At 42.2% G+C, this 27,255-nt stretch overlaps 3 protein-coding genes across 6 annotated transcripts in view; 2 read left to right on the plus strand and 1 right to left on the minus strand.

Annotated features, from left to right (window-relative positions):
• Window positions 1-27,255, minus strand: part of LOC310756979 (uncharacterized protein) — a 131,343-nt gene that overhangs the window by 68,172 nt on the left and 35,916 nt on the right. The gene's annotated exons all lie outside the window — the stretch shown is intronic.
• Window positions 1-27,255, plus strand: part of LOC310756671 (uncharacterized protein) — a 69,214-nt gene that overhangs the window by 22,772 nt on the left and 19,187 nt on the right. The gene's annotated exons all lie outside the window — the stretch shown is intronic.
• On the plus strand, window positions 6,831-25,666 carry LOC310756512 (uncharacterized protein). Of its 3 annotated transcripts, none has more exons than XM_083600711.1 (2): window positions 6,831-6,904; window positions 19,954-25,666. In XM_083600711.1, exons 1-2 carry the CDS (start codon window positions 6,868-6,870, stop codon window positions 22,482-22,484), a joined length of 2,568 nt encoding a protein of 855 aa, XP_083456837.1. In that variant the 5' UTR covers window positions 6,831-6,867; the 3' UTR covers window positions 22,485-25,666. The 3 variants fall into 3 exon arrangements, with proteins under 3 accessions (XP_083456837.1, XP_083456838.1, XP_083456839.1); XM_083600712.1 differs by having other exon boundaries at window positions 6,836-6,904; window positions 19,957-25,666; XM_083600713.1 differs by lacking the exon at window positions 6,831-6,904 and adding an exon at window positions 8,074-8,695.

Below are 27,255 nucleotides of genomic sequence, written 5' to 3' on the forward strand. Positions count from 1 at the left end.
GGACCCACACGTCCTTCCACAGTGGGGACATAGCTTTCCAGGTGGGAGTTGATCATGGTTAGGGTTTGCCATGCATGCCTTCCTCTTGGCACGCTTCTCCCTTGCGTTCTGAGTTCGAGTGTCTTCAAAGTCCATGACACCTTTGGCCGAGAGAGAAATTAGAACAGTATAGAAGATGCATTGATTTTCCAGCCTGTGTCTAGAGTGATAATAGGTCAGTGTTTCAGGATGTGTGTTTCTTCACCTTCATCTGCCTAGGAGGGATTTCAGTTTTATGTCTCCGAAATATCCAGGCAGTGGCCGGTTCCTGATGGGATGTATTTGTGCTGTGTGTTCTCCCCCCAGCTCTCCCCTCCCCTAGAATTTCCTGTAACACCCCCCCCCCCACACACACACACAATCTGGAAATGTGAAATCCACTATGCAGCTATGTGCAGGTATTTGTTTATCTTATAATCTGGGAAAGGAAGAAGATGTAACCTCATCCAGCACATATTAAAAAACCCAATTATGTTTTAAATACAATTTTTAGATACATCAGTTTTGCACGGAAGAGCAGTCAAACATTTAAAAATACATGTGTGTTAGTGAGACAGTTTCCTTGTTGCATAGTCTAGTGAAAGGCAATGTTTCAGAATAGAACTCTGCTGATGAAATACCGAGTTACAGGTAGGTAACCATGTAGAGGAAAATAGAGGAAAACAACAGAATGGGAAGAACCAGAGATCTGTTCAAGAAAATTGGAGATATGAAAGGAACATTTCGTTCAAAGATTGCCATAATAAAGGACAAAAGTGGTAAGGACCTAACAGAAGCAGAAGACATCAAGAAGAGGTGGCAAGAATACACAGAGGAATTATACCAGAAAGAAATGGATGCCTCGTACACCCCAGGTAGTGTGATTGCTGACCTTGAGCCAGACATCCTGGAGAGTGAAGTCAAATGGGCCTTAGAAAGCACTGCAAATAACAAGGCCAGTGGAAGTGATGGTATTCCAGCTGAACTATTTAAAATTTTAAAAGATGATGCTGTTAAGGTGCTACACTCAATATGCCAGCAAGTTTGGAAAACTCAGCAGTGGCCAGAGGATTGGAGAAGATCAGTCTACATCCCAATCCCAAAGAAGGGCAGTGCTAAAGAATGCTCCAACTACCGCACAATTGCACTTATTTCACACGCTAGCAAGGTTATGCTTAAAATTCTACAAGGAAGGCTCAAGCAGTATGTGGACCGAGAACTCCCAGAAGTGCAAGCTGGATTTAGAAGAGGCAGAGGAACCAGAGACCAAATTGCAAACATGCGCTGGATTATGGAGAAAGCCAGAGAGTTCCAGAAAGACATCTACTTCTGCTTCATTGACTATGCAAAAGCCTTTGACTGTGTTGACCACAGCAAACTATGGCAAGTTCTTAAAGAAATGGGAGTGCCTGATCACCTCATCTGTCTCCTGAGAAATCTCTATGTGGGACAAGAAGCTACAGTTAGAACTGGATATGGAACAACTGATTGGTTCAAAATTGGGAAAGGAGTACGACAAGGCTGTGTATTGTCTCCCTGGTTATTTAACTTATATGCAGAATTCATCATGCGAAAGGCTGGGCTGGATGAATCCCTAGCCGGAATTAAGATTGCTGGAAGAAATATCAACAACCTCAGATATGCAGATGACACAACCTTGATGGCAGAAAGTGAGGAGGAATTAAAGAACCTTTTATTGAGGGTAAAAGAGGAGAGCGCAAAATATGGTCTGAAGCTCAACATCAAAAAAACGAAGATCATGGCCACTGGTCCCATCACCTCCTGGCAAATAGAAGGAGAAGAAATGGAGGCAGTGAGAGATTTTACTTTCTTGGGTTCCATGATCACTGCAGATGGTGACAGCAGCCACGAAATTAAGAGACGCCTGCTTCTTGGGAGGAAAGCAATGACCAACCTAGACAGCATCTTAAAAAGTAGAGACATCACCTTGCCAACAAAGGTCCGTATAGTTAAAGCCATGGTTTTCCCAGTAGTGATGTATGGAAGTGAGAGCTGGACCATAAAGAAGGCTGATCGTCGAAGAATTGATGCTTTTGAATTATGGTGCTGGAGGAGACTCTTGAGAGTCCCATGGACTGCAAGAAGATCAAACCTATCCATTCTTAAGGAAATCAGCCCTGAGTGCTCACTGGAAGGACAGATCGTGAAGCTGAGGCTCCAATACTTTGGCCACATCATGAGAAGAGAAGACTCCCTGGAAAAGACCCTGATGTTGGGAAAGATGGAGGGCACAAGGAGAAGGGGACGACAGAGGACGAGATGGTTGGATAGTGTCTTCGAAGCTACAAACATGAGTCTGACTAAACTGCGGGAGTCAGTGGAAGACAGAAGTGCCTGGCGTGCTCTGGTCCATGGGGTCACGAAGAGTCGGACACGACTAAACGACTAAACAACAACAACAACAACAACCATGTTGGTCTGTCGTAGTCGAAACAGAAGAATTTTTTTAAAAAGATTCCTTCCTGTAGCACCTTGTTGTTGTTTTGTCGTTTAGTAAAATCTCTCACTGCCTCCATTTCTTCCCTTCTATTTGCCAGGAGGTGATGGGACCAGTGGCCATGATCTTCGTTTTTTTGATGTTGAACTTCAGACCATATTTTGCGCTCTCCTCTTTCACCCTCATTAAAAGGTTCTTTAATTCCTCCTCACTTTCTGCCATCAAGGTTGTGTCATCTGCATATCTGAGGAAAAAAATGGGGAAATGGGGGGGACAGTCCCCCCCCATTTCCCCCAAAGCCGTTTTTTAGAATTCCATGGGGAAAATGACAAAGAGGAAGAGGAAGAAGAAATGGAAAATGATAGCAGTAGTTGAGAAAGTGAGATAGAATAAGCTGCATGTATATGTTGTGTCTTCTATTGTTGCACTGCACACTGAATCCCCCCCCCCAAATTTTTTCCAAATTTTCCTTTCCCCCCGGAAATAACGGGGTTTCAAAATTTCCGGAAATTTTACATCTCAACTCTACTGCCTTCTTAGAAACTGTCCTCTGGTTCCCCCCATATGTCTGTCGTTCACTAAAATGCTTTCACTAAAATGCTTTCACAAGGCAGAATCCCTTCCTGGGAATTCCTGGCAGAGAGCTGCTGAACCCCAGACCCCAAAAGGAAAGCCCACCTCATCCAGGAGACAATGCTAAAAACTGAATTCTGTTTTAAATGCAGTTTTTAGGATGCGGGTGGCGCTATGGTCTAAACCACAGAGCCTAGGCCTTGCTGATCAGAAGGTCAGCGGTTTGAATCCCCGCGACAGGTTGAGCTTCCGTTGCTCAGTCCCAGCTCCTGCCAACCTAGCAGTTCAAAAGCACACCAGTGCAAGTAGATAAATAGTTACCACTCCGGCGGGAAGGTAAACGGCGTTTCCATGCGCTGCTCTGGTTTGGCAGAAGCGGCTTCATCATGCTGGACACATGACCCTGAAGCTGCATGTGGACAAACACCGGCTCCCTCAGCTAGTAAAGCGAGATGAGCACCACAACCCCAGAGTCATCCGCCACTGGACCTAATTGTCAGGGGTCCCTTTAATACATGGTTCTTTCTCTCCTCCTTTAATCCCATACAACAACCCTGTGAGGTAGGCTAGGCTGAGAGGCATTCACTGGCCCCATGGCCACCCAGTGGGGAATTTGATCCCTGGTCTCCCAAGGCCATAGTCCAGCACTGTAACCACTACACCACACTGCCTCTCACCATTGCCCAAGATGTCCCATCCTTGTCAAAATAGAGATCAGAGTTCCCCAAAAGGGAGAGATTTTCTTCCACCTTGGCCTTCCAAGGGTTGGCTGCCTTGGCCTTCCAAGGGTTAAATATCAAGTGTAGGATTCCTAGAGAGGCAGGAAACTGGAGGAGCCGCTTGGTCCTCCAGGGCAAGCGCCCCTCCTCCCTTGTGCATGGTTCTTTTGCAGAAGAGAGGCTGCAGAGGTTGGATGCATGGAAGGAAGCAAGCAGGGAGGCTGGGGCCGGATCCTGCTGCAACCCAGAGCAGCTTGGAGCAGGACCTGAGGTTCCCCCACCTCTGGCTCTGCCCCTTTGTGGTCCACGCTCCCTTGGCCAGCCTTTGGCTTGAAGCAGAACCTGGAAAGAATAGGAAAAGAGGCTGCAGGGGACAATCCTTCAGCCATATTGGAGGCTGCTGTCCAAATCCCCAAAGTGCCCCATTTGGGAGATCCTGGGAAGAGCTATGAAGACCCTCCTGGATGGGGACGCCCTCAGCTCACATGCTCAGCGCCAGAGATTCAGGCATTCCTGCTACCAGGAGGCCCAGGGACCCCGAGAGGTTTGCAGCCGACTCCACCGCCTTTGCAGGGAGTGGCTGGAGCCAGAGCGACACACCGAGGCTCAGATCCTGGATCTGGTGGTCCTGGAGCAATTCCTGGCTGTCCTCCCCCAGAGATGGAGAACTGGGTGAAGGATCAGGGAGTGGAGACCAGTTCCCAGGCGGTGGCCCTGGCCAAAGATTTCCTCCTGAGCCGGGCAGAGGAGAAGCAGCAGCAGGTGAGACAGTTTCATCCTGGTAACTCCCAGAGATCTATGGTGGCTGCTGAATTCTGAGGGTGGTGTCTCTTAAAAGGCGAAAGTGGCTCTTGGGTGCAGAAGGTTCCGGGTTCGATTACCGACATCTTCCGGCAGGGCTAGGAAATCATCCCTTCCTGAAACCTGGAGAGATGCTTCCAGTCTGTGCAGACAGCACGGCTCTAGATGGTCCAATGGTCTGGTTCTGGACTAGGCAGCTTCCTTGGTTCCTATTTAAACAGCTCTTCATTCCGAAGCAAGAGGGCTAGAAACTTGCTTTGCCTTTCACCTGTGCCCTCGATATTATTTGAGCGCAATTTCAGCACCCCTTCACGTTTTTCTGTTTTTTCCTGTCTATGCATTATTTCCCTACACTGTGCCCACCCCTTCCAGGAATGTTCTCTCTCTCTCCCTGCTGAGTTGATTCCCTCTCCCCCCATATCTGAGCGAAAGGGATCCATAGGTCATAGAATAAACATGTCCCCCATATTGGTCTCTACAGCCAGAGAAGGCCCTGCAACTCTCCCAACATCTTGACCTCACCCCCAAAGGCACACTCCTCCATGGTCTCCCGAGACAGACGGATGCCAGCATCATCATGGATTCCTGCATTGCAGCGGGTTGGACTAGATGACCCACAGGGCCCTTCCACTCTATGATTCTATGCACAATATTTTCTTCACCCACAGACCTCAGAGGCAGCAATACTTTTCAATACCAGTTGCAGGAGAGGAGAGGGCTCTTCTGCTCGGATCCTGCCCTCTGGTTCCCTCTGGTTGGCCACTGTGAGAACAGGATGCTGCCCTAGAAGGACCACTGACCTGATCAAGCAGCTCTTCTTAATGTTTATAATAATATAAAAATAGTATCTGAATATAAAATGTTGCTACTTACTGATTTGAACAGAATGGTACATTACCATAAAACACCATCAAAGGGTCCAATGGCATGTATCACTTAGAAATGTTCTTCTTTTCTAGAGACCATTTATACTATTTTTTTTATTTGAGGGCGGGCGAGGAATTGCACATTTGCACATGTGGCCAAGATTGTATGGTAAATTTAAAGCCTCTACTATTAGAAAATTCTTCCACTTGTGATGCATACCTACAAGCAGTGCAATGTCCGCATTTGAATAAACCTTGTGGAGCTGTGGTCAAGGTCTGCTGTTTAGGTGTGTGTTGCAAGTCAGTATGTAGTAGCATATCTCTAAGTGATCTGGTGTGTCATTTATCAAAGCAGGGAAAGACCTCACAGCCTGGAATATTCAATCTCACTGGGCAAAAGACATATACCACTTGAATGATGGGAAAAGCCGTGGAAAGAGATAAAAAAAATTCACAGCATGTAGTTCATTAAAAGAAAATTGTATGAAGATGATGTACCAATGGTATTTGACTCCAGTAAAGCTTGCTAAAATGTCTAAAGATACCTCTAATTTATGCTGGAAATGTAAGGATAAAGTAGGTACATTTTTTTCATATGTGGTGGACATGTAAAAAAGTAAAGGGGTCTGGGAAATTATATACAATGAACTTAAAAAATGTTTAAAATTACATTTGTAAAAAACAACAACCAGAGGCTGTTTTTTAATAGGTGCAATAGAAGAATTGCCAAGGAAGCAAAAGAGACTGTTTATTTATGCGACTACAGGGGCCAGATGCTACCAGCCCAGATGTGGAAAGAAGAAAAGGTCCCAAAGAAAGAATGGATAACTAAGATGACTGACTCTGCCGCAATGGCTAAACTTACCGTGAAGATCAGGCACCAAGATGAGAAAAAATCAAATCTAGAATGGGAAAACTTTATAGGCTATTTTAGAGAACACTGCAAAAACGTCAAAACATTGGTAGGTTTGATGTAACATTGATGAACTAAGAATAGAATTAGGAGGGGGGGAAGAAGTTGAAATTAATTGGAGAAATATAATTATATGCAAGGAGAATAAAGGGGGGGGAATGGAAACAGGAGGGGGGCGAGGGGGAAAAATATTGCAAATTTGGATTGAATATCTATATACCAAAAGGGGAACTGTTCTTATTTTGAAAATTGAAAATAATTTTTCTTAATAAAAAATAGTTTAGAAAACTTTTTGGGGCGCCCGCGCAGCTGATCCAGCGGGGCTTTCCGGAGGCGAGACCAGCGCCTCTCCTCGCTCTTTGCCCGGAGAAGCCCAGAGGCTCCTGCCGCTCGGCTCCGAAACGGTTAAGAGCAGCGGCAGCAGAGCTAAGATTCCTAGAGCGGAGGGAAAAGGGCTGTCGGGAGAATAGCAGCTTCCGCTTCCTGTCCCGCTTCTTTTTTTGGGGGGAGATACCTGTCATGGCGGCGGCTTTCCTTCCTCGCGGAGGCGCTGGAGGCGCGTCGTATCATTATGTATTATAAAGGGGGAGAGACGGGGGTTGCTGCTGGAGGAAGTTGTGGGGAGGGATTAAAAAAAAACACCTCATTAATCAAACCATTTCAATGTAAGTTCTTTTCCTCTGTCTGCTTTTTCTAGTCATCAATTTGTCCAGATTTTCACATCTTATTATTTTTAAATAGAGCTCTTGAAAGTTGGTCAGCATTTTGGTGCAGATGTCGCCTAATGCACACGGTTTTGCAAAGGGTATTTCCCATATATTTCCCATAATACCCACGCTTTTTAACATCTGCATGCAGCCGCTGGGAGAGATCATCAGGGGGGTTGGACTGGGTGTCCATCAATATGCGGATGAGACCCAGCTCTGCCTCTCTTTCGAATGGGAACCAGTGAAGGCGATGAAGGTCCTGTGTGAGTGTCTGGAGGCGGTTGGAGGATGGATGGCGGCTAACAGATTGAGGTTGAATCCTGACAAGACACAAGTACTGTTTTGGGGGGACAGGAGGTGGGCAGGTGTGGAGGATTCCCTGGTCCTGAATGGGGTAATTTTACCCCTGAAGGACCAGGTGCGCAGCCTGGGAGACGTTTTGGACTCACAGCTGTCCATGTAGATGCAGGTCAAATCTGTGTCCAGGGCAGCTGTTTACCAGCTCCATCTGGTACGCAGGCTGAGATCCTACCTACCTGCGGACTCCCTTGCCAGAGTGGTGCATGCTCTGGTTATCTCCCGCTTAGACTACTGCAATGTGTTCTACGTGGGGCTACCTTTGAAGGTGACCCAGAAACTGCAACTAATCCAGAATGCGGCAGCTAGACTGGTGACTGGGAGTGGCCGCCGGGACCACATAACACTGGTCCTGAGAGATCTGCATTGGCTCCCAGTACGTTTCTGAGCACAATTCAAAGTGTTGGTGCTGACCTTTAAAGGCCTACATGGCCTTGGTCCTGTATACTTGAAGGAGCGTCTCCACCCCCATCGTTCAGCCCGGACACTGAGATCCAGCGGTTCCCTCATTGCGAGAAGTGAGGTTGCAGGGAACCAGGCAGAGGGCTTATTAGGGATGCCCTCCCTGTGAAACACCCTCCCATCAGATGTCATGGGGAAACTCAGCCAGATGGGCTGAGTATATATTATATTTACATTTCCCATAATTAATGCATTTTTGATATAATTCTTCTAAGATGATTCATTTATAGGTCTTCCCCCCATTTTATGGGGGTAGGACATCTTTTCCTAATGGAAGGGCAGATCTTTCTCCTCCTCTCCTCCCTGCAGGCCAGCTTGGGCAGGTGGGGGACCTTCCTTGGGCTCCCCATAGGGCTTGGGGTCAAGGCAAACCCTAAAACATGGGAAAACCTTCTTCAGGGGCTCCCCCTGGAACTTGCAATAATTTTTATCTGGCCTGATTTTACTATAATTTGTTAAATTTATATACCTCCCTATACCCACAGGCCTCAGGATGGTTCACAGGATAAAAGTACACACATTTCAAATTACTTGTGTTTCAGTTAAACAGCAGTTTCAGCAAGAGCAGTTCTGGGCAGAAGAGGTTTTTTTAAAAAAGGAGAAACAAGCAACTTCAAGTCCTCATTAAAAGTCAAAGTGTGGCTGAGGCCTTAAACCGACAGGCTAATAATGAGAATACTACTAGTAATACTACTAATATTACGAATATCCCTGAGTGTCCTCTCCCACTTTGTGGAGCCTGATTGGCCCCCTGGTACACTCCAAGCTGGGAGACTGAGCACAAGTGGATGAAAGATCCGAATGAATGCAACCAAACACTGGTAAGGGGTCATTATCAAACCTAGCTAGTGGCAGTGAAGGCAGCAAAGAAAGCATAGTTTTTTGCCTCCATTGTATCCTCAACATGTCGTCCAGCATAACTTTTTTGGGTTGTACGAGGCCTTTTACAGGCTGGCCCAAAGGAGGTGGTAGAACAACAAAGCATTCTGTTGTTAAAATTGCTTGCTACAATGCAGGGTGACCATTTGCACTCTAGACCCTTTCTCCTCTTGGCTGATAAAATCCAGCAGGGAGGGAACAGCTGGCTGGGCCAGGGAGATGATCAGTGCCTCTTTACAAGAGGGGGTGGTCCCTGCGTGTTTGAAGGAGGCAGAGGTAAAACCGCTCCTTAAGAAACCTTCTCTGAATTCAGAAAGCCTAACTACCGGCCAGTTGTTGATCTCCCTTTCCTGGGCAAGGTTCCGGAGCGAGTGGTCGCAGACCAGATCCAGGTGCTTTTGGAAGAAACTCATTTTCTGGATCCATTTCAATCAGGGTTTAGGCACGGAAACTGCTTTGGTGGCCCTGTATGATGACCTCTGTCGAGACAGAGACAAGGGAAATGTGTCCCTGTTCATTGTTCTCCACCTCTCAGCGGCTTTCAATACCATCCACCATGGTATCCTTTTTTTTATTAAGGATTAAGGATTTTCTTGTTTTACAGAAGTGTAGTGCCTCGTATTTTTTTTCTTCTTCCATGTAACATTTTTACAAATCCGTTTCAATTGCTGAGGCATTAGGGGGAGAAGAAAAAAGAAAGAAAAAAGAAAGGGGGGGTGGAGAGAGGGAAGATGGATGGGGTGGGGTCGGGTGGCGGTGTTTCTATTATGTTTAATGTATGTAGAGTTTGGTGTCAGCGTTGCTTGTGTTGTTCACTTGTGTTCCTTTGGTGGTGAGAGAGGTTGGGGTTGGCCTAGGGTGGCTGGTGGCCCAGCTAAGCTTCTATCTGTACAGGGATAGCCTATCTACCGTTGTCTATGCTCTGGTAACTTCAAGGTTCGATATAGATATGCGTTATACGTAGGGCTGGCTCTGAAGACAATTTGGAAAATTCAGCGAGTGCAGAATTTACTGGCCTGGTTGCTTACTGGAGCAAGGCGGTTTGAGGATATTACCCCCATCCCGGTCTGACTGCAGTGGCTGCCAGTTAGTTACTGGGTCCAATTTTGACCTATAAAGCCTTAAATGGCTCAAGACCACAATACTTCTTTCCTTATGAACCTAAGTTTTGCATATGAACACAGTTTGGCGGCACACAGTTATTGTCTTGTTTCTTTTTCCTGGACTTTTTTGTGGGGGTGAAAGGGTAGGGCTCACAGTAGGGTTAGTTGGGATGGTGGTTGGGGTTGGGTTTAGCTCCAGGCGGGTATGGTACAAAAGGAGGGAAAAGGAGAAGTGAGATGGTTGGGCAAGACGTGATAAAGAATGTGAATATTGTGTGTACAGCTCTTGATGTTAGATGTTTGGCTAATCAGGTGAAGCGAGTGAGAATTGGGAAGTACATTTGATGATGATTTTTTTTTGCAAGAAACATATAGTGGGGGGGTGGGAAGAGGGAGGTTAATTTCCCTGGCTTTGTAAAAGGGAAAAAAATTATGGCTTCTGGAACTTGGAAAAGTAGAGGGGTGGGAGTAGTAATTAAATCCAGTGTTGACTTTGTGGAGAATAAGGTGTTAAGAGATAAGAATGGAAGGTTTGTTTTTGTTCAAGGTTGCTTCGAGAGTGAGCCTGTGGCATTAGCGTCAATTTATCCCCCTAAGAAGCACCAGCTGGATTTTCTCTATAGGCGTTTACAGAAGCTTGAGAAATTCTCGCCTTATACAAAAGTAGTTGGGGGGGGACTTTAATGTTAATCTACAAGGGGGAAATAGTTCCAAAAAGGAAAAGGGTATGAAGTTTAAAAAATTATGTGGGAGGTTTGGACTATTGGAACTATGGATGGAGTTGTTCCCCAAGGATTACTCATATTCATTTTATGCTAGCCCACATGGAACATTCTCAAGACTGGATGGTATTTTAATATCACAGGAGGCTAGGAAATGGGTGAAGGGAATGGATATTGGAATGATTAAGATCACTGCCCCTGCCCCCATATCTGCTTTCCTTCAAATAGGTCACATTAATAGGTCTTACCCTTGGTTGGTAGCTGATGAGCAGAGTAAGTTAAAATATAAATTGTGGTAGAAAGGTATTTTGAGGAGACTCTAGACCCAGAAATCCCATTAGCAACAAAATGGGAAGCAGTGAAGTCAGTCATTAGGGGAGAATGTATTCAGAGTTTGTCAATGTTAAAAAAAGGGAAAGATACAGTAGAAGGATTAAGGAGGTAGAAGAAGTAGTTAGGTTATAGGAGGAGAAATTTAGGATGTCTAAGCAAAAGAAGGACAGGGAAAAAATAGATCAAAAGAGAGAAGAGTTGAAAGTTTTTGATATAAATAGAACCACTTTAAAGTTATGGTATAGTAGACACAAATATTATGAATTTGAAGGGAAAGGAGGGAAAATATTAGCAAATAAAATTAGGAATTATCAGGAAAGGAAAAATATTAGAGCTATTAGAGATGATAAAGGGGGATTGGAAACAGACCCTAATAAGATATTGGAGACCTTTTTAGGATTTTATAATTGATTGTATGCAAATAAAGGAATTAAGGACGAAGAGGTGGATCAATTTTGTGAAGGATTGGAGCTCCCAGAATTACAAGAAGAAAATAGAAGGGAATTGGATAAGGATATAACAGAGGAAGAAGTTACATTAGCAATCGACTCTATGAATGTGCAATCGGCACCAGGATTGGATGGGTACAGTGTGGTGTATTATAAGCATTTTAAGGATATATTGGTGCCACCTGTGACTGTACCGTACCAAGAAATTTTGAATGGAGCTTCAACTCCACCTACCTGGTTGGAGCCAAGATTGGTATTAATTCCCAAACCAGGGAAAGATCAAACTCTGCCGGATTCTTGTAGGCCAATATCGATTACTAATATGTAGTATAGAATATTTGCCAAAGTCATAGCAATAAGGGTAAAAAACTGTATTGTACAATTGGTGGGGAAAGAGCAATTTGGGTTTATGCCTTAGAAGCATTTGGTGGAGGCAGTTAGGAAGGTGATGGGTATGGTGTATTTAGCGAAAAATGAGGACCTGCCTCTTACTCTCATGTCATTGGATATATAGAGAGCATTTGATTCGGTGGATTGGAATCATTTGAAAAAGATACTGCTAAAATATAAATTTGGAGGGAAATTTCAAAATGTGATAGAAGCAATATATACAGAGTCCAAAGCAATGGTAGGAATTGGTGGGTCGGCAGGGGGGTACACCCAGGTGCTAAGTGGTACAAAGCAAGGGTGTCCACTTTCTCCCATGCTCATTATCTTAGCATTGGAACCATTAGCAATTAAACTCCAAAAGAATAATGAGATTAAAGGATTTGAAATCCCGGGGGAAAGGAAAGCAGAGGGGGAGTTAATGACAATGTATGCAGATGATATGATGATGACGGTCAAGGACCTAGAGACCCCAATGGGGCCATTAAAAAGAATTTTGCAAGGATTTTCAAAAGTATCAGGGTTAAAAGTTAATTTTTCTAAATCACCAATGATGTGTTTAATGTGGAACATAAAACTCAATTAGAAGCCTCTGAATTGTTGGGCACAGTGGTACCTCGGGTTAAATACACTTCAGGTTACATACGCTTCAGGTTACGGACTCCGCTAACCCAGAAATAGTACCTCAGGTTAAGAACTTTGCTTCAGGATGAGAACAGAAATTGTGCTCCGGCAGCGCAGCAGCAGCAGGAGGCCCCATTAGCTAAAGTGGTGCTTCAGGTTAAGAACAGTTTCAGGTTAAGAACGGACCTCCGGAACGAATTACCGTATTTTTCGCTCTATAGGACGCATTTTTCCCCTCCAAAAATGAAGGGGAAATGTGTGTGCGTCCTATGGAGCGAATGCAGGCTCCTTGGCTTCGCGGCGACGCGCCTGTCCTGGAAGCCTGAGAAGGAACAGAAGGGTCTCCTTCTGTTCCTTCTCTAGCTTCGCTGAAGGGCGATGCCCCTTCTCCCTCTCTGCGCAGCACCTCTCCTGTGAAGGAGGGGCGCTGCGCAGAGAGAGAGAAGGCGCAGTGCCCCTTCAGCGATGCGTCTGTCCTGGCTTCTGCTTTAGCCCTGCGCAGCCTCTTTGGGCAGGGGGAGCCTTCATCCCGCTGCCCTGAAGAGGCTTGGCGCAGTTACCCCAGAAGCCAGAACAGCCACACGGTATCCCAGAAGCCAGATCCCTCTTGCTGTTCTGGCTTCTGGGGTTCAGAATAATTTTTTCTTGTTTTCCGCCTCCCAAAGCTAGGTGCGCCCTATGGTCCGGTGCGCCCTATGGTGCGAAAAATACGGTAAGTACTTAACCCGAGGTACCACTGTATTCCTATAGCAAATAAGATAGTAAAGTATTTAGGAGTAAGGATATCTAAAAATGTGGAGAAAATATTTGAATATAATTATAAAGAAATTTGGAGCGGTATTCAGTCGAAGTTGAGAATATGGGAGAAAAGGAAGGAATCAATTAGTACAAGAATTGCTTTAGTTAAAATGATTTTGTTAACCAGATTAACCTGTCTTTTTTTATGTATTACCCTGGCACATATCGGAATGGATTTTGAAGGGGTGGCAAGGGAAAACCGATAGGTTTGTTTTTGCATCCAAGAAACCAAGGACGGCTGGCAGATATAGGTATCATAGAACCCAAGATGGAGGATGGGGGATTCCCAATTTGGTTTTATATTATGAAGCTTGCCAGTTGAGACATCTTATGATTCGGTTTGAGGGAAAATAAGAATATTTGATAGGACAAAAAGGAAAAAGGGAGTAGGAAAAATATCAACATTTACGGGGTCCATTTGGGTATGGGGGAAGTGGAGAAGGAAGCTTTTTCCTGATCTTTCTCCCCTTACCCAAATGTGGTATTATGATAAAATGGGCCTGTTACGGGAGCTCATCCCAAAAGAGGTAGGGGATAAATTAAAGGAGATCTCAATTCAGGATATAGAGAAAAGTTGGGAAATAGAAGGTACGATGGAAGAGGAAAGTGGAATTTGGAACAAAATTGGTTACAGAAAAAACAACTTTCCTCCCTGTTGAAGTAAGAAGAAGTTAAAGAATGTGGTAAAAGAATTATTACACCCTTCGAAGAATTAGTGAAAGAATATAGGTTAGATAGGGCCAAAATAGTTTCAAAATTGTATAACGTGTTATTAAATATGGGGAAATCACCAGAGGAAAGTTTGAAAGAATATTGGAGGTTAGATATCCAGGAACAGATTTTAGATGAAGACTGGGAAAGAATTTTTCAGCAATCACTCTTTGTTGCGACCTCTAGGATAATTCAGGAACAGCGGTTGAAGCTGGTACAAAAATGGTATTACACACCAGTAAGGAAATGTGGAGTGATGGGAACGTACAGTCAAATGTGGTGGGATTATCCATTCATTAATAAGTTTTGGAAACAGATTGGTATAAAAATATTGGGAATTGTGGGTAGAAGTGTGGAGATATCTAAATTAATGGTTCTTATTAGCCTGGGTAGCACCGGGTTAAAAACAAAAGAGGAATGTAAATGGGTAAAATTGGTGGTAATTGCAGCTAGACAGGTTATAGCAAATAATTGGAAAAATGGAGAAGAGCTAGGGGGTGAACAAATGAAGGGAAAAATTGAATAATATTATCATTTTAGAATACCTACTGTGAAGATATGTAAAATGAAAGGGTTTAAGGTCAGTGAGAAAGAGGACTGGTTTGAGAAGATGTTGAATTATTTGGGTAGATTTGAACAATATGGGGTGATTAAATGTTAAAATATTATGGAGTGTGGAGTTTAATATATATAGAATTGTACATATGGTTGATTTGAATATTTTTTTAAATAAAGTTTTTTATTTATATAACAAGAAAACAAAAACAAAAAACAACACAAATATCAAATTACACACAAATTACAAAAATAACTATAAACACATAATTTTCTTAGCAAACAATAAAACATCTATTGGTCTTAACACTAAAGACCCAACCTCCCGTCTATTCCATCTTTCAAATTCATATTAATTATTGCCATTACACATTTTTTCATAATTAAACTTATTCTCAATAAATCTAATTTCTTATATCTACCTTGCAACTATTACTGAAGTTCCTCGAATGCTGCAACAGAATTTAAACTACTATATTTATTCTTCAGATATTCTATGAAAACCTCCCATTTAGAAACAAATTCCTGTTTTGATTTATTCTTTATTTTTTCTGATAAACCATCTAATTCGGTATATTCTGTCAGCTTTTGGATCCAATCTTATATAGAGGGGATTTCATTACTCTTCCATTTTGCTGCGATCAAAATTCTTGCCGCTGTCGTCGCATATAAAAAGATACCCTTCATCTTTTGTGGAATATCCAAATCAGTTATTCCCAGGAGGTAGGCCTCTGGTTTTTTATTGAAAGAGATCTTTAGCATTTTTTGCAGTTCTGCATGTATACTCTCCCAGAATACCTGTATTTTCCTACATATCCACCACATATGGTAGAATGTTCCTGAGTCTCCGCATCTCCAACAATTACTTGATACATTTTTATACATTTTTGAAAGATTCCATGGTGTTAGATACCATCGATGTTGCATTTTTTGAAAGTCTAATCGTGTAACAATTTGTGAATTTCCAATTGATCTTCCATAAATTTCCCCATTGGGCCATGGTTATTGAATGGCCAAAATCCTGGGACCACCTCACCATTGCCACAGTTACCTCCTCCTCCTTGACTGGACAGTCAAGGAGGAGTCGGTAAGTTTTGGAAAAAGTTTTTCTTTTAGAATTTACAAGATCAGATTCGAATCAGGAAATTTCTGTTGAGAACCCCTTTTGTTTGTCAGATCTAAAATTTTCAAATAACTGATGGTATTGGAACCAGTCTGAAATGTGTTCTCTTATTTCCTCAAAGTTTTTAAATTTTATTTGGTTATCTTCATTTTTTAGAAGTATTTTATATGTTGGCCAGCTTTCCTGAGTATTTTTCCGGTTTATCTCTATGGCTTCTACTGGAGAAGTCCACCACGGGACTTTAGGCTCCATCAGGTCTTTATATTTTTCCCATACAGCAAAGAGTGACTTTCTTATTATATGGTTGGTAATTTTTTTATGAATTTTCGCTTTTCCATATATTAGGTAGGCGTGCCATCCCCAACGGTTGTCAAAACCTTCCAGGTCCAGGAGGTCCGGATCCTGCAATGTGCACCAATCTTTTAGCCAGGTGAAACAGGCTGCCTCGTAGTAAAGTTTTAGGTCGGGTAGGGAAAAGCCTCCTCTCTCTTTTATGTCTATTAAGATCAGGTGTTTAATCCTAGGTTTCTTCCCTTCCCACAGGAATTTGGAAATTTCTCTTTGCCATATCTTGAGACAACCTGCTTCGCCCAGTATTGGAATCATTTGAAATAAAAAGATTAATTTTGGAAGCACATTCATCTTTATAATGGAAATTCTACCCAGAAATGTCAATTTTAGTTTACTCCAGGTTACAAAGTTTTTTCTAATCTCTAACCAAGTTTTGGTGTAATTATCCTGAAATAAGTTTATGTTCTTGGGGGTGATCCAAATACCCAAGTATTTTGCTTTTGAGGAGATTTTCGGGCCCAATATTTTTTCTAAGTCGTCCTTTTCTTCTGTGGTTACATTTTTAACAAGCATTTTTGTTTTTGTTATATTCAGCTTAAAGCCTGCCACTTCTCCAAATTCTTTAATCAATTCCAGCACTCTTTTCAGAATTTCTTTAGGGTTTTCAGTCATAACAATTAAATTGTCCGCAAAAGCTTTAATTTTATATGTTTTGTTTCCCAGAGTGATGCCTTTAACAAGCTGGTCCTTTCTTATCTGATTGTTCAAGACTTCCATCACCAAGATAAATATCAGTGGTGACAGTGGGCAGCCCTGTCTGGTTCCCTTGTTTATTTTGCACTCCTCAGTAATTTTTCCGTTGATGATCAGTTTTGCATATTGTTCCGAATAGATGGCATTTATTCCTTTACAAATATTTTCTCCCAGTCGGATTTCTTCCATTAATTTTTTCATAAACTTCCAGGACACATTGTCAAAAGCTTTTTCAGTGTCCACCAACATAATAGCTGCTGGTTTATCAATTTTAATATCCAAATATTCTAATACATTAATCACACATCTAATATTGGATTGCATAGATCGTCCGGGAAGATATCCGGTTTGATCTTTATGAATTATCTCTTTCAGCACCATTTTTAATCTACAGTGGTGCCCCGCAAGACGAATGCCTCGCAAGATGAAAAACTCGCTAGACGAAAGGGTTTTCCGTTTTTTGAGTCGTTCCGCAAGACGAATTTCCCTATGGGCTTGCTTCGCAAGACGAAACGTCTCGCGAGTTTGTTTGCTTTTTCTTAAAGCCGCTAAGCCGTTAATAGCCGCTAAGCCGTAATCTTGTAATCGTTATTTAGCAGTGCAATAGGTCTGTAATTGGCCATGTTTGAGGCATCTGTTCCTTGTTTGTGGATAAGAGTAATAAAGCTGTCCTTCCAGGTTTTCAGTAGCTTTCCATTTGCCAGAATATTATTATATCTTTCATGGGAAGAAATAATGCTTGTTCTAACTTTTTATAGTAATTAGCTGGGAGACCATCTGGGCCCGGTTTCTTTCCTAATTTTGATCTCTGTATAGCTTGTTGCACCTCCATAGCTGTTATTGGTGAGTTCAAGATTTCAGTTTTTTCCTTAGGTGTTATTGGTAGTTTATTTTTGCCCAAATAATCAATTATTTTTTCTAGAGTCTCTGGACCTTCTTTATATAGTTTTCCGAAAAAACTAGCAAAGTTTTTACTAATTTCCTTCGGTTCTTGAATCCATTAGTCTTCAATTTTAATTTTATTGATAATTCTATCTTCCTTTTTCTTCTTTAATTGCCAGGCCAGAAGTTTGCCAGGTTTATTTGCAAACTCAAAATTTCTATGTCTCAACCATTTTATCTTCTATTCTATCTCTTCATTTATTATCATGGAGAATTGCGTCTGTAAAATTTTTGTATTTTCCTTAATTAGTTCATCATCTGGTTTTTGGAAAAGGATCCTTTCCTTTTTTCTAATTTCCTCCCAGATCTCCATTTTCTTCTTCTCCTTTATTTTCCTTTGGAATGCATTTTGTATCGGCCGCTTGGCGGGTTTCACTGTTTGAGTTTGGTTCCTGGTGATCTACATATTACATCTACATAAGAGACATCTTATGATTTGGTTGAAGGGAAAATAAGAATATTCCATAGGAGGAAAAGGAAAAAGGAAGTAGAAAAAATATCAACATTTACGGGGTCCATTTGGGTATGGGAGAAGTGGAGAAGGAAGCTTTTTCCTGATCTTTCTCCCCTTACCCAAATGTGGTATTATGATAAAATGGGCCCGTTACGGGAGCTCATCCCGAAAGAGGTAGGGGATAAATTAAAGGAGATCTCAATTCAGGATATAGAGAAAAGTTGGGAAATTAGAAGGTACGATGGAAGAGGAAAGTGGAATTTGGAACAAAATTAATTGGTTACAGAAAAAGCAACTTTCCTCCCTGTTGAAGTAAGAAGAAGTTAAAGAATGTGGTAAAAGAATTATTACACCCTTCGAAGAATTAGTGAAAGAATATAGGTTAGATTGGGCCAAAATAGTTTCAAAATTGTATAATGTGTTATTAAATATGGGGAAATCACCAGAGGAAAGTTTGAAAGAATATTGGAGGTTAGATATCCAGGAACAGATTTTAGATGAAGACTGGGAAAGAATTTTTCAGCAATCACTCTTTGTTGCGACCTCTAGGATAATTCAGGAACAGCGGTTGAAGCTGGTACAAAAATGGTATTACACACCAGTAAGGTTGTATCCTATCACAAAATGTGGAAGCAAGAATTGCTGGAGGAAATGTGGAGTGATGGGAACGTACAGTCATATGTGGTGGGACTCTCCATTAGTTAAGAAGTTTTGGAAATAGATTGGTATAGAAATATTGGGAATTGTGGGTAGAAGTGTGGAGATATCTAAATTAATGGTTCTTATTAGCCTGGGTAGCACCGGGTTAAAAACAAAAGAGGAATGTAAATGGGTAAAATTGATGGTAATTGCAGCTAGACAGGTTAGAGCGAATAATTGGAAAAATGGAGAAGAGCCAGGGGTGAACAAATGGAGGGAAAAATTGAATAATATTATCTTTTTAGAATACCTAACTGTGAAGGTATGTAAAATGAAAGGGTTTAAGGTCAGTGAGAAAGAGGAGGACTGGTTTTAGAAGATACTGAATTATTTGGGTAGGTTTGAACAATATGGGGTGATTAAATGTTAAAATCTTATGGAGTGTGGAGTTTAATATATATAGAATTGTACATATGGTTGATTTGAATATGTTTTTATTGTTTATGTACACCCAATGTATCGGCCGCCTGCGGGGCTTCACGGTTTGAGTTTGGTTCCTGGTTATCTACATACTTTTTTGAAAAAAAACCAACCTACCCGAACCCTGAGATCATATTCTGAGGCCCTCCTTCGTGGGCCTCCTCCTCAAGAGATCCGGAGAGTGGCAACACGAGAACAGGGCCTTTTCTGCAGTGGCTCCCCATCTGTGGAATGCATTTCCCCAGGAATGTTCTCCTGGCACCTTCATTATACACCTTTAAATGCCAGGCAAAAAGGTTCCTTTTTAAACAGGCTTTTGGTTGATATGTTTGACATCCTATATCCTTTTTCAAATGTGACTTTTTGGAGGGGGTGTTATTGGATTGTTGTTTTTATTCTGGATCTTTTCTGAGAACCACGCTGAGACTTCTGGGTATAGGGAGGTATATAAACTCAATAAATAATAATACTAATATTAATACTTTCATTATTTGTACCCCACACATCTCACTGGGTTGCCCCAGCCACTCTAGCTGGCTTCCAACAAATATAAAAGCACAATAAAGCATAAATCATTAAAAACTTGCCTCTACATAGCTGCCTTCAGATGTCTTCTAAAGGTTGTATAGTTATTTATCTAACATCTCACAGGAGGGCGTTCCACAGGGTGGGCACCACTACCAAGAAGGCCCTCCGCCTCGGTCCCTGTAACTTCCCTTCTCACAGTGAGGGAACTGCCACAAGGCCCTGGGACCTGGATCTCTGTGTCCTGACTGAATGATTGGGGTGAAGACACTCCTTTAGCATTTCATCAGTTTGCCTTTTTATTCCATCAGGAGATGTTGAAGGGATGCTGGGAGAAGGGGAACAATCAGAAATGTCACCGAAAGGATCCAAAGAACAAAGGAAGCTGAGGGTTCAAGATGGAGGCAGAAGGCGAGAGGGGAGACGAAAGCAGAAGCCGGAGGGTGACTCTTGTACGTCTCAGGGTGGTGAAAATCAAATTCCCAGAGAGGAGAAAAAGCATGAATGCACAGTGTGTGGAAAGAAATTTGGTCGTCGCGCCACTCTTACTTTACATCAAAGAGTACATACAGGAGAGAAACCATTTACATGTTCCGAGTGTGGAAAGAGCTTCAGTAACAGTAGTGCCCTTACCGTGCATCAACGAACTCATACAGGGGAGAAACCTTATAAATGTTTGGAGTGTGGAAAAAGCTTCAGTCACAGTAGCCACCTTAAGTTGCATCAACGAACTCATACAGGGGAGAAACCGTATACATGTTCAGTCTGTGGAAGGAGCTTCACTCAAAGTAGCTCCCTTAAGTCGCATCAACAAACTCATACAGGGGAGAAACCGCATACGTGCTTGGAGTGTGGAATGAGCTTCACTCACAGCCATACGTTTACTATACATCAACAAACTCATCGAGGCAGCAAACCTTATAAATGCTGGGAATGTGGCAAGAGCTTCAGTCGGAATGGCAGCCTTACCTTGCATCTAAGATTGCACACAGGAGAGAAACCGTTTAAATGTTTGGAGTGTGGCAAGAGCTTCAGTCAGAATGGCAGCCTTACCTTGCATCTAAGATTGCACACAGGAGAGAAACCGTTTAAATGTTTGGAGTGTGGCAAGAGCTTCAGTTGCGGTAGACAACTCACGTTGCATCAACGAACTCATACAGGGGAGAAACCGTATACATGTTCAGAGTGTGGAAAGAGCTTCAGTCACTGTGGTGCCCTTACCTTTCATCAAAGAATTCATACAGGAGAGAAACCGTATACATGTTCAGAGTGTGGAAAGAGCTTCAGTAGGAGTAGCAATCTTAAGCCCCATCAACGAACTCATACAGGGGAGAAACCGTATACATGTTCGGAGTGTGGAAGGAGCTTCAGTCAGAATAGCCACCTTAAGTCGCATCAACGAACTCATACAGGGGATAAACCGTATACATGTTCAGAGTGTGGAAAGAGCTTCACTCACAGCCATACGCTTACTAGACATCAACAAACTCATCGAGGCAGCAAACCTTATAAATACTGGGAATGTGGCAAGAGCTTCAGTTGCATCGACTACCTTTCCTCACATGAAAGAATTCATACAGGGGAGAAACGATATACATGTTTGGAGTGCGGAAAGAGCTTCAGTCAGAATGGCAGCCTTACCTTGCATCAAAGATTGCACACAGGAGAGAAACCGTTTAAATGCTTGGAGTGTGGCAAGAGCTTCAGTCGCGGTAGCCATCTCACATTGCATCAACGAACTCATACAGGAGAGAAACCTTATACATGTTCGGAGTGTGGAAAAAGCTTCAGTTGCAGTAGCTCCCTTACGTTGCATCAACGAACTCATACAAGAGAGAAACCTTATACATGTTCGGAGTGTGGAAGGAGCTTCAGGTGCAGTAGCTCCCTTAAGTCGCATCAAAGAACTCATACAGGAGAGAAACTGTATACATGTTCGGAGTGTGGAAGGAGCTTCAGTCACAGTGGCTCCCTTAAGTCGCATGAAAGAACTCATACAGGAGAGAAACCGTATACGTGTTCGGAGTGTGGAAAAAGCTTCAGTCACAGTAGCTCCCTTAAGTCGCATGAAAGAACTCATACAGGAGAGAAACCGTATACATGTTCAGAGTGTGGAAACAGCTTTAGTAGTAGTAGCCATCTTAAGTCCCATCAACGAACTCATACAGGGGATAAACCGTATACATGTTCAGAGTGTGGAAAGAGCTTCACTCAAAGTAGCGGACTTAAGTCGCATCAACGAACTCATACAGGGGAGAAACCGCATACGTGCTTGGAGTGTGGATTGAGGTTCGCTTGCAGCAGTGCGCTTACTAGACATCAACAAACTCATCGAGGCAGCAAACCTTATAAATGCTGGGAATGTGGCAAGAGCTTCAGTCGGATCGACTACCTTTCCTCACATGAAAGAATTCATACAGGGGAGAAACGATATACATGTTTGGAGTGCGGAAAGAGCTTCAGCTACAGTTGCAGCCTTACCTTGCATCAAAGATTGCACACAGGAGAGAAACCGTTTAAATGTTTGGAGTGTGGCAAGAGCTTCAGTCGCGGTAGCCAACTCACGTTGCATCAACAAACTCATACAGGAGAGAAACCTTATACATGTTCGGAGTGTGGAAAAAGCTTCAGTTGCAGTAGCTCCCTTACATTGCATCAACGAACTCATACAAGAGAGAAACCTTATACATGTTCGGAGTGTGGAAGGAGCTTCAGGTGCAGTAGCTCCCTTAAGTCGCATCAAAGAACTCATACAGGAGAGAAACTGTATACATGTTCGGAGTGTGGAAGGAGCTTCAGTCACAGTAGCTCCCTTAAGTCGCATGAAAGAACTCATACATGAGAGAAACCCTATACGTGTTCGGAGTGTGGAAAAAGCTTCAGTCGTAGTAATATCCTTACTAGCCACCAAAGAACTCATACAGGGAGGAAATCTTAGAAATGTTTGGCCTATAGAAAGAACTTATGTGACACGGACTCCCTTACTAAACTGTACAAGGGAAACAGAAAGGTTGGAGTGTGGGAAGATATTTAATCATATCGAATAACGCCTATAGAGAGTAAACCAATGATTGTGTTCAGAATTAGAATTTGCTTCCATTAGAATATTTATTCCTTTTAGTGGCAGTGTTGCAGATTGTTCTCCTGATCAGAGTTAGATTTACATAGCTATGTTCTATTTTCTTTCCCATGCGTTATTTCCCGTGTATTCATCACTTGTATATAGCGTTGCTTTAATATTTCTCCCATCCCCAAGATTTGTTAATCTGGTGTGAATTGATCTGATATTTTTCATAGACACAAATGCATTTGCTGGTATTCTGTTGACGTATGTAAATCAGATCTTTGCAATGAGAGTATAGCCCCTCAGATCACAGCTCTAATGAACAAATGCTGTTGAAAAATATATACTGTATAATAAGCCTTAGTACACAGTCAAGAGAGAAAGTTTTCTTCTTTGGCGATCACTCGTAGCCGAGTAAGATTGTCTTCCATAAACACGGTTTTAACAATGAGTCCATGAGTGGGGCTTCCGGTTTACCTGCGAAGGGAAATGGTGGCGTGGTGCGAGTAATCCGTCTAAAAGACGACTATTACCGGGGGTTTGGAGCAATGGAGGAGAGTGCCAGGGTTAGGCACCCCCCCAAAAAAAAGGCCCCACGGGCAGTGGGGTGTTGAGGGGACCAGCCAGGTGTAAAGAGGCTTGCTGCGATTGCCGGAGCTCCGCCACTGCATTGGCAGTGAGTGGGGTGTGTGTGTGTGAGAGAGAGAGACAGCGATTTGAGCCTGCCCGTGGCTCCAGCGTGGCTCAGAATCCTGAAACCATGAATCGCCATCTGAAGCAGCAGACTTTCAAAGGAAAAAAGTTATTTTCAACAACAATGGAGTTTTCAAAATAAAAAGAATTGTGGTACAGACTTGTGAATGGGGAAAAAAACTTTGGAGACACATCAGTCTTCAGATACTTTTGAACCTGCACTTTGCTACTTAATAACACAATATACTTTGGATACAAGAAGAAACTATTGCTCTTTGTTCTTTGATTTCTTAAAAGGAAGATACAGGAAGAGATTGGAGTACTCTCAGTTCTTATGAATAGGAATGCAGATTTTGTGAGTGAAAGTACTGAAAGGCTTGGAAAAATTGCCAAGATTTAAAAAATAATAATTCTAAAAAGGACCTTTGTATCTTGGCAAGTCCTACCAAACCTTGGCAGAAGGACACTTTTCCATAACTGGGAGGTAATCCCAGGGAGGGAAAGTGCCTGGTAAGAGCTGGAGTAGGAGAAAGGGGGGGGGGAAGGATTCCTTTTTAAAGAACAGGGCCTGTATTGGAATAAAAACTGAATAGAAACAGAGAAGCAGCAGATATTGGATTACAAACCTCATTTGGATTACAAATATCATTTGGATTATAAATACGTCTGGAAAATTTTTGGACTCACAGTGGAGTTTTAGATTACAAGACATTTTGTGGATTATAATATAACTAGAAGTTTGGCAAGTGCTAAATCATCAAGGAGACACCGTAACAGCGAGTTTGAACAGTGGTAACTATTAGACTGCTGTTGTGGCCTGCTTTTTTATTTTTTCTTCCGTAGATTGTATATAAAGTTGATCTTGCCCTCTTCTCTTTTTATTTTTTGGATATTGTGGAACTTTTGTAATTTTCTGTAAACCTGAAAGTGTTGTTACAGTTTGGTTTAAAAGGGTGTGGGAATTGGATTGGTGGGAGAACTGTTGTATGCAAGATAGGAGTGAGGAAAAGACAGGAGGACTGAAGTGTCCTTAAGACAGAAGCGCTTGGGAACAGTTTGTTTTTGAGAACTGACATGGCAGAGAAATCTAAACGAGCCAGTAAAACAGAGAGTGTCAGAAAGAAGGAGAGGCTCAGCACAGGGAGATATAGAAAATACTCCAAAATCAGAAACGGCGGAACTTACGGCCTTACATTTTGCAGAATTTAGGAAAGGGTTGGAGCAGACTATGATTAAACAATTTATGGAAATAAGATCAGATATAGAGAACACCAAGGAAGTATTGTCGCAGAAATTTGACAGACTGGATGAAAAAGTAAATGCTTTGGAGGTAAAGGTAGTAAAACTAGAACAAACCGTGGAATCTAGAGAAGAAATAAAGGAAGATCAATTGGCTTTAGCGGGGGCGGTAGGGGGGCTGGCAGACAGACAGAATGAACTAGAACAACATAATTTACAATTACAGTGGTACCTCAGGTTACATACGCTTCAGGTTACATACACTTCAGGTTACAGACTCCGCTAACCCAGAAATAGTGCTTCAGGTTAAGAACTTTGCTTCAGGATGAGAACAGAAATCGGGCTCCGGGGCATGGCAGCAGCTGGAGGCCCCATTAGCTAAAGTGGTGCTTCAGGTTAAGAACAGTTTCAGGTTAAGTACGGACCTCCGGAACGAATTAAGTACTTAACCTGAGGTACCACTGTAAAATTAAATTAAAATTCGAATAAGAGGGTTGCCGGAAAAGGAGAAGGAACAAGGCCTTGCAAGTTATATGGACGGGATATTGGGGAATTGGATGGGGGCACAGGAAGGAATGGAAGCATGCATTGAGAATGTTTACAGAGTTCGAACCCGAGCTTCAAGAGAGAAAAGACAGCCATCAGACATTCTCTTGACTTTCACAACAAAGAAAATTAAAGATGCAGTAATGCAAAAATGTTTTGAGGGTGGTCTGGTGAGTGAAGGACAGAAAGTTGACGTTTTTAAAGAAATGCCATTTAAATTGAGAGTTAAGAGAAGGAAGTATCAAAACCTGACAGCAACTTTAAGAGGAGCAGAAATAAATGACAAATGGGAATTCCTGGAGGGAGTTTCAAAGCTTGGGGAGAGACTTTAGAACCCCTTATGAGATGCAAAGAGATGAAATGGAAAAGACTGAAAGAGCAGGGCAAAAAAGCAAATCTTTTCGAAATGAATTAGATAATGGCAAATCTTAAATTACTAACTTGGAATGTCAGTGGCCTTAACAGTAATATAAAAAGAAACAGGGGGTGGCATGAGTTTTAAAACGGAATTTGGATATAATTTGCCTACAGGAGACTCACGTTGCAAGAAAGCATGAGAAAACCTTGAGTAATGAGAGACTAGGGAGCCATTTTGTTGCATCAGATGTTTCCAAAAAACGTGGAATTGTTTTGTACATAAAACGTGCACTTGAACCACAATTAATTCAAAAGGATGAGAAAGGGAGAAAATTAATGGTAGAAATTAAAGTTGAGGGAGAAAAAATAATTTTGGTAGGGATATATGCACCAAATAAAAATAAATAAAAATTCAGGATTTAGAGACAATTAGAGTCCCATCACTAGCGAAAGAACGATTAGGAGGAAAGACACGAAAGAAGGTAGACTTCTCAAAACTTTTTTTGAAATGATAGAAAATGTAAAATTGATAGATATTTGGAGAATCAAGCATCCGTTCGAAAAATAGTTCACTTTTTTCTCTCATGTTCATGAAAGCAGTGCCTGACTGGATGCTGTTTGGGTCTCTAAGGAATTGGAGCCAAAAATTAAAAATATTGAAATAGATCCAAGAACAATGTCAGATCATAATTCTATAACTATGGAAATACAGAAAGACACTCAGTCCACCTTTCGGTGGAGACTGAATGAAGAAATACTGGATGATATGACACAATGAACGAGATTTTGAAAACAGGGGAAGTTCCAGAAACATGGAAAGAAGCCTATATAACTTTGATACCAAAGCAAGATTTGGATGTGACGTTAGTTAAAAATTATAGGCCGATCTCATTACTTAATAATGATTATAAACTATTGGCATTTGTTTTGGCAAATAGAATGAAAAAAATCCTAAAAGAATTTATTCGTCATGACCAAGCTGAATTCCTTCCAGGCAGAGAAATCAAAGATAATATTAGAAATGTATTAAATATTATAGAGTACCTGGAAGTGAGAAATGAGAAAAAAGCAGCATTAATGTTTAGAGATGCGGGAAAAGCATTTGATAATGTTTCTTGGAGCTTCATGAAGAGGGTGATGGAGGAGATGGGATTTGGAGTAAATTTTAATAGGGGAATGCAAGTTGTTTACTCAGATCAAAATGCAAAAATGATTGTAAATCGGGTGATAACAGATAAATGTAGTATACAAAAAGGAACTAGACAAGGATGCCCCTTGTCACCATTGTTGTTTGTTCTGGTACTGGAATTCCTGACAAGAAAGATAATAATAATAATAATAATTTATTATTTGTACCCCGCCCATTTGGCTGGGTTTCCCCAGCCACTCTGGGCGGCTTCCATAGAAACCAAAAATACACTAAAATATCACACATTAAAAACTTCCCTGAAAAGGGCTGCCTTAAGATGTCTTCTGAATGTCAGGTAGTTGTTTATCGCTTTGACATCTGATGGGAGGGCGTTCCACAGGGCGGGCGCCACTACCGAGAAGGCCCTCTGCCTGGTTCCCTGTAGCTTTGCTTCTTGCAATGAGGGAACTGCCGGAAGGCCCTCAGCGCTGGACCTCAGCGTCCGGGCAGAACGATGGGGGTGGAGACGCTCCTTCAGGTATACTGGGCCAACGCCGTTTAGGGCTTTAAAGGTCAACACCAGCA

This window comes from Podarcis filfolensis, assembly GCF_964270895.1.
Source record: "Podarcis filfolensis genome assembly, chromosome: 2".
In the NCBI taxonomy this organism is placed as follows: domain Eukaryota; kingdom Metazoa; phylum Chordata; class Lepidosauria; order Squamata; family Lacertidae; genus Podarcis; species Podarcis filfolensis.